Below are 7035 nucleotides of genomic sequence, written 5' to 3'. Positions count from 1 at the left end.
TTCCAATTTATTAAATCATAGAATGAAATTATATTCAAATATTCGAAACAAGGAAAATATAAGATAGAATGTTTAAAAGATTAGGATATATGTTGCAATGTAGAAAGAATCTTTTCATCAAGGATAATATAGACCTTTCTAAGATAGAATATTTAAAAGATTAGTATATATGTTGTAACGTAGAAAGAATCTTTTCATGATAATATTGAGCTTTCAACAAAAAGAAACGGTGATAGGAATCTCCCATTGACAAGAAAGTAATTCACGTACATAAAACATCTCCGTCTAAACCTATTTGCAGCCATTGTGAATTCTCCTCCTCCCTTCATTCAGCTATTAGTTATTGCCAATTATTGATTCATGATATATAAACAATAAAAGTCTAAAAAACATGTAAGTCCTTGATTTGACTCTTCTAAATTCATAATTTTTACTTGTTATTGTGTTTGTGATTAATTTTCGGAACGAAGGTCACGGATATGCGTGAAGAATTTGCCAAGATATGTATCAGAGGACCGCCTTAGAGAATTCTTCTCCCTAAAAGGCGAAATTACTGACGTCAAGCTCATGCGCACCAGGTATCTTTTTAATATTTCAATTTCATATATGTGTTAACATTTTATTTATTTATTTATTTATTTTTATAGTTCTGCTGTATGAATAATTGGAAATACTTTAATTTTGATTCAGAGATGGGAAGAGCAGGCAGTTTGGATTTGTGGGGTACAGGACAGAGCAAGAAGCGGAGGAAGCCATTAAGTATTTTGACAAGTCTTTCATGGATACTCGCAGAATTACTTGCGAGGTTTGTATTTGCCTTTCTGTGTCTTTGCCATTTGTTATAGTTAGTTTGATGCAGGCACTTGTTTAGCGGTCCGCCACCGGACAAAACCAATTTTGTTACAAATGTTATCAAATATTCCAGGAAGATTCAGAAGTTTGACAAGAAAAGGAGAGCATCTACTCAAGATATTAGAGAGAAATTTGTGATAGAACTCTACCTTGTGTAGAAAGAAAAATAGAGAGAGTGAGTGCCTCTATTTAAAGAAACTATTTATTGATGTTATTGTTAGTTGTAATCCCATTATTTGTGATAGTTGAAACGGAGTATGATCTCGCCATTTCTTTTTTGCATTTAAAGATCTTTGGCTTTGTCAATATCATGTTTTGTCACACGAGGGAAAAATTATTCCGCTGTGCATTACTAGTAGACGAATTTTTCCCAACAGCACTTACTGAATAAGATAAGCTTGAGTGGAATAAGATACTTGTCTAAGTAAGAAACAGTAATTGTATGTGCGTTGAGTATACTTCACTAAATAGGACCAAAAGAAAGAAATCTGTTGACCTTGACAAACTGACTTTTTGTGGAAGGCCTTGGAATGTTGAATTGCATTTGTAATCAGCTTTATTATGCTATGGCATACACTTATTACATGCTTCAATATTTTCTGAACCCAGATTGCTTGGAAAGTTGGAGATCCAGAAATCCCCCGTCCATGGAGTCGATATTCATTGAAGAAACAGGAGAGTTCATCGGTAGAGGAAAAGATAGTAACTGGTAGTAAATGTTCTAAAGTTACAACAGCAAAAGGAGAGATCAAGAAGGGTAAGAAGGATGATGGGAACGACGACCCTAAATTTCAAGAATTTCTTCAGGTCATGCAGCCTCGTATCAAGTCAAAATTGTGGGCAAATGATGCCCCTGTAGCTCCCTCTCTTGAGCAAGATAAAGAAGCTAGTAACAAGAAACGCCAAGTAAAAGGTAGTCATGGGAAACTGGATGAACTGAGCGTTGAGTTTAAGGGGACTAGGGTAAGAAAAAATATATTGTCAGAGAATCAAGAGGCTGTAAAAGTAGACAGTTCAGTACACAATGAAGTTGTATCTGATATGGATTACTTCAGGAGTAGAGTTAAAAAACAGTGGTCAGATTCAGAAAGTATGGACGATGATGGTGGTAATTCTGATGTTGACAATGATAGTTACAGAAGTGATAAGACTCTGAACAGAAACAACCGTAGTACTGCTGGGGATACACTCAAACATGACGTTTCAGAGGTAGAAGATGAAGATGGCTCCTTCGAAAAATATAGTAACAAAATATTCAACTCGGCTCTCCCATCATCAAGTATAAAAGATAAAGAAGGAAACATTGAGACTGGCTGTCTTTTCGTCTGTAATCTGCCTTACACTGCTACGTACAATTCGATCCCTGTGCCAATAGCTATTTGTTATCGGTTTCTTTCCGTTTCCATTTTTCTTATACATCAAGTGCTTTCTGATGTAACACAGTGAAGAGGAGTTGGAAGAGCACTTCAGCAAATTTGGTGATACCTCACAGGTCCATCTTGTCGTTGATAAAGATACAAAACATTTCAAGGGCAGTGCTTATGTTTTTTATCTTCTTCCAGAATCTGCTGCTAGGTAATGTTTCCTGGGGTAGAGACCAGAGTTATAGCATAAGCTCTATGACTTCAGCATAACGATTACTCTTTAATGTACTGTGTAATAAATTGGCTATTCTAATCATTTCACAACAAAAGTTAATGTCTCAAGGATTTTGAAGCTTTCAGTCTCTGACTATTATCTCATAGTAAAGGGAAAAAAATCAATAACTTTGTCCTGTTCAATCCACCATGTTCTAAATGCCTTTTCTTGTTTACATAGATTTCCTTTAGTCATGAGAGTATCCTTGCATCTTTTGCTAGACGTTTCTACCCCCCGTCCCCACCCCACCCCACCCAACAATAGCATTTTCTAACTTGCCGTGGTTATGTTGTAGGTTGGGATTCTTTACATCATTTACTTTATTGAATATATTCTTCTGAATAATTATGATGACGAGTATTGATTTGATTGTACAACAACATTGTCAAAAGCTGTACTGTTTGATGCTTTCTTCAGGGCCTTAGAAAAGTTGAACTATTCAAGTTTTCAAGGGAGATTATTGCATATCAGGCGTCCAAAAAAGAAGAATCCTTCAGATAAGCAAGAGTATGTAGTATCTGAACATTTTTGCCAATATTTCTCAACGTTTCCTTTTTCATTGACTTTAGTTTCGTTTCCTACAAAAAAAACAGTTAATGTTTTATGTTTCTTTTTTTCTTTTTTTTTTTTTTGGGTTAATTTTTTGGGGGTTAAGTTTCGTTTCCTTTTTCATTGACTTAAGTTTGTCTTCTGGTGCTTCTCATCTGCAGAATCAATAAATCTACCCAACAATTGTCAAAGACTTTCAAACAACAGAGAAATGAGGAAAGGAAGGCATCTGAAACTAGTGGAAATATGCGAGGATGGAATAGTTTTTTCATGCGAACTGACACAGTAAGTTTGGAGTTGATCTTTGAAATTGTATATAAATGTTTTATGTCAGGTATTTTCTTCTCATCTTGTATTCTCATGGAAGGAAAAATATGTTTTCATATACGTATCTTTAGTTTTATAGTCGATCTTTGAAATTGTATATAGATGTTTTATGTCCGTTATTTTCTTCTCATCTAGGATTCTCATGGATGGGAAAATATGTTTTCAGATACGTATCTTTAGTTTGATTTTTGTGTATTCCATTATTTAAAATGCTTCTAATGAATTTTGAGATGAAATCAAATTGTAAGGCAGCTTTTACATTTTTGTGTCATCTATTTTTAGTGGTTTGGCATGGACTCAAAGTGTGTCTTCATTACCCCTGAAATCGATTATTGTTAGCATGCTGCTATGCTTGGCAATTTTTAGAATGTTGTATTTTTGAAACTGTAGTCACGAAAAATTTGGCTGACATTTAGATCTGCCACCATAATTAACTCAAACTTTAGTGGTGTTAGAATTTGGGAATTCTATCCCGAATTCTATTTTGGAATTCTATTAGGAATTGGTAATTTATGTTGGAGAAGTCTTGAAAAAGTAAAAGAAGACTTGAAGGAGTCCAATTTGGAAAAGGAGATGACTTCTATTTCAGCTCAAATACTCCGTTATTAGTTTTACCTATTGTATTAGGACATTATCTTATCTTAGACTCTTCTTAGTATTATAAATATGTGATGTATTATAACACATGTTGAGATTGATCAATTGTCTCATTTATTAGTTTGGTACAAAGAGATCCTTTGTAATCTTCCATTATTGATTATTAGTGAATTCTTCTCCCCTGTTCATGATTTTTTCCTAAATTGGGTTTTCACGTAAATCTTGATGTTCTTGTGATTGTTTATTTTTCGTATTACCATATTATTCCCGCTTTATCTAGAACAAACTGGTATCAGAGCCAAGTTCGACAGTTCTTGGGAGAGCCAGTTCGGTTTCGTATTAAATTGATGTTTGATTTTGGGCAAGGCAAGTATGAAGTTTGATATTCCGCTTTTGGATCGCAAACACCAAAATTTTGTGGGTAGAGCCTAAAGTTAATTGCTGGAACAAAGAGGTTTATATCAATTGAATAATTGGGTGTGCAAGCAATTAGTTGGTTCATCACTAAGTAAATTTATGCTATTGGTTAGAGAGTTGACTGTGTTTGCCGACTAGCCCACGTGGCATAAGTACAATCTTCATTGTATTGGAATGTACTTGATGAATTAAATTCCTTATTCTTCCATCTCCCAAGTCTTTCTCATCTAAACTTCAGAGATAGGCCCTGGGATTAATTCTTTCAAGATGATTTAGAATTTTCCTTGATCAAGAACACCATAGAAGACTCCTTAAATGCAGTAAACAGACCATGATAGTAGCAGCTTTTTATTGATACGTGCACTTGTTTCCCCTTAGGCGAATACAGTAACTTCCCTTCAGTTCTCTCCTGTGTATACCCAATGCTTGTGCTGCATGAATTTTTACATTAAATTTTTAACAGTCTCTGAGTTCACCTTGGTCTTCTTATCAGTTCGTTATCACTGTAGGTTGTTGAAAACATTGCACGGAAATTTGGTGTTAGTAAAAGTGAGTTACTAGATAGAGAAGCTGATGATCCTGCTGTGCGAGTTGCATTGGGAGAAACTAAAGTGATTGCAGAGACGAAGAAAGCTCTTTCAAATGCTGGAATCAATGTTGCCTTATTAGAGTCTGCCTCCTGGAAAACTGATGGTTTAGATAGAAGCAGTCGTGTTATCTTGGTGAAGAACTTGCCTTATGGTTCATCTAAATGTGAACTGGCTGATACGTTCAGGAAATTTGGCAATTTGGAGAAAGTCATTCTACCTCCCACAAAAACCTTGGCTTTGGTATCCAATTTCATTTTCCTTCTTTTTTGGTTTCTCTAGATGATTCAGTATTTGATTTTTGGATGTATGCTGTATTCTGATCTTACAAAGTCGGGCTTGAAGTGCTTAACATTTGGCAGCAATGATCAATATATATTAATAATAAAGTAGAGATTTAATTTTTCTGTCCTTTTATTATTGTTGCATTTTTCTTGCGTCAGAGACAGATCTGTTTTTATAAGAGTATATATTGATCAGTCGTGGCTGCACTTCGGACTGTCTTCATCCATAAAAGTTCGATATGAAGGTGCTGTCTTTCTAGTTTAATCAAAAAGTATCTTCATTTTTTTGATTATGTCATTCTTGATACTTTAGGTTATCTTCGTTGAACCAGCTGATGCATTTGCCTCTTTTAAAGGATTACATTGCATGTGTTACAAGTAAGTTCATTTGTTGGCCAGTGTTTGTCATGTGCTATAATGGGATTTATTGCCACTTCTTTCATTTTCAATAAGCTGCCAAAAGTGCTAATAATTGGAAATAAAGTTTCAGATGCGCTCTCTCTCTCTCACTCTCTCTCTCTCTCTCTCTCTCTATATATATATATATGTATATGTATATACATATGTATACGTTTGGCACAAATTATAAACACTACAATTAGTGGCTGACATCAAATTCACTGTCCCAAGAAATTTCCGTCACTGATACGTTATCTACTTAAATTATAAAATATTTATTGTCTCCCAGACAAGCTTTTAAATATAAATATATATTTATTTTCCGAAATAAAAGTACCCGGAGACCTTTAATATAAAATTTAGGAATTCCTTTGAAAACAACAACTGCTTTTTCTTCTCTTTACAGTAACTTAGGCCTAATGCTATAATAAATCTTAGTTTCAGTTGTTACCAATTTGTTATTTGAAATTGGATTGTTGTTTTTTCTTTCCCTCTCTTCAGTAAGTGGGGCCTTAACACTTTTTTATATCTTAGTTTCAATTGTAACCAATTTGCTTTTAGCTAGTATTCATAATTTTTGTGGCATAACTCATCACTAAAACTTCTGTTTTGAAAGTTTTGGTTGTCAAGTTGGAAATTGTTTGTGTCACCACAGGGGTGCTCTACTATATTTGGAATTGGTACCTGACTATGTTCTAAGTCAAAATCCCATCTCAGTGGATGATTCAAATGGTAATGTTATTGTGGATGAACTCGACTCCAATAAGTTTTGCTAGATCAACAAGTGGAAGATATAACAGATGTGGATGTTGATCCTGATAGAATTGAGGTTATTTCTAGTCTCTGTAATTGTTTTGGTTTTTCATCCTCTGTAGCTATCATGCTTGACAGAATGACTATTATGCTCTTTAATTTCATTATAAATAAGAAACGAGCTTACTTGCAATCTCCTGCATGACAGAATTATTGGTTGGCCGACTTCCTTTATATCTACTGTCCCAAGACCCTGTCTATCTTTTTTGGCGCCTAATTTCTTCCCTTGACGGACATACACGAGGAAGCTGATCTTTGTTTTATGTATATTTTGGGTGGAAAACTACAGTAGTCAGGGTGTAGCTTAGTTCTATTTTGGGAATCTGATGATATGAATAACTCTTTCTAATTCTTTGTAAATAATTCCAAATTGACCTGCTGCCAATCCATTATTTGCTTTCCAGGTAGAGGATAGACCTTTTGCATGGTTAATGCTACTTGTGTTTGATGCTATATTGATTTGCAAGTGCTAGTTATTTTTTCCCCAAGTAATCTGTTGATAGTAAGAGGTAACGGAATAGAGTGCAAAAACATTGAGGTTCATGTTGTTAAATGTGGCATTAATTTGTAAT

General features: G+C 34.5%; 1 protein-coding gene across 1 annotated transcript in view; it reads left to right on the top strand.

Annotated features, from left to right (window-relative positions):
* The first annotated feature begins 267 nt into the window (after nucleotides 1-267).
* LOC111401004 (multiple RNA-binding domain-containing protein 1-like) overlaps nucleotides 268-7035 on the top strand; it is a 12389-nt gene continuing 5621 nt past the window's right edge. Inside the window, 11 exon segments of the mRNA XM_023028517.1 lie at nucleotides 268-393; nucleotides 471-578; nucleotides 691-805; nucleotides 1462-2201; nucleotides 2296-2427; nucleotides 2908-2997; nucleotides 3201-3324; nucleotides 4890-5210; nucleotides 5565-5629; nucleotides 6306-6412; nucleotides 6415-6479. Coding sequence (XP_022884285.1) covers nucleotides 392-393; nucleotides 471-578; nucleotides 691-805; nucleotides 1462-2201; nucleotides 2296-2427; nucleotides 2908-2997; nucleotides 3201-3324; nucleotides 4890-5210; nucleotides 5565-5629; nucleotides 6306-6412; nucleotides 6415-6479 — 1869 coding nt within the window. The 5' untranslated portion in view covers nucleotides 268-391.

Source organism: Olea europaea, chromosome 10 (assembly GCF_002742605.1).
Source record: "Olea europaea var. sylvestris chromosome 10, O_europaea_v1, whole genome shotgun sequence".
Lineage (NCBI taxonomy): Eukaryota > Viridiplantae > Streptophyta > Magnoliopsida > Lamiales > Oleaceae > Olea > Olea europaea.
This window is presented reverse-complemented; position numbering and strand designations above follow the sequence as displayed.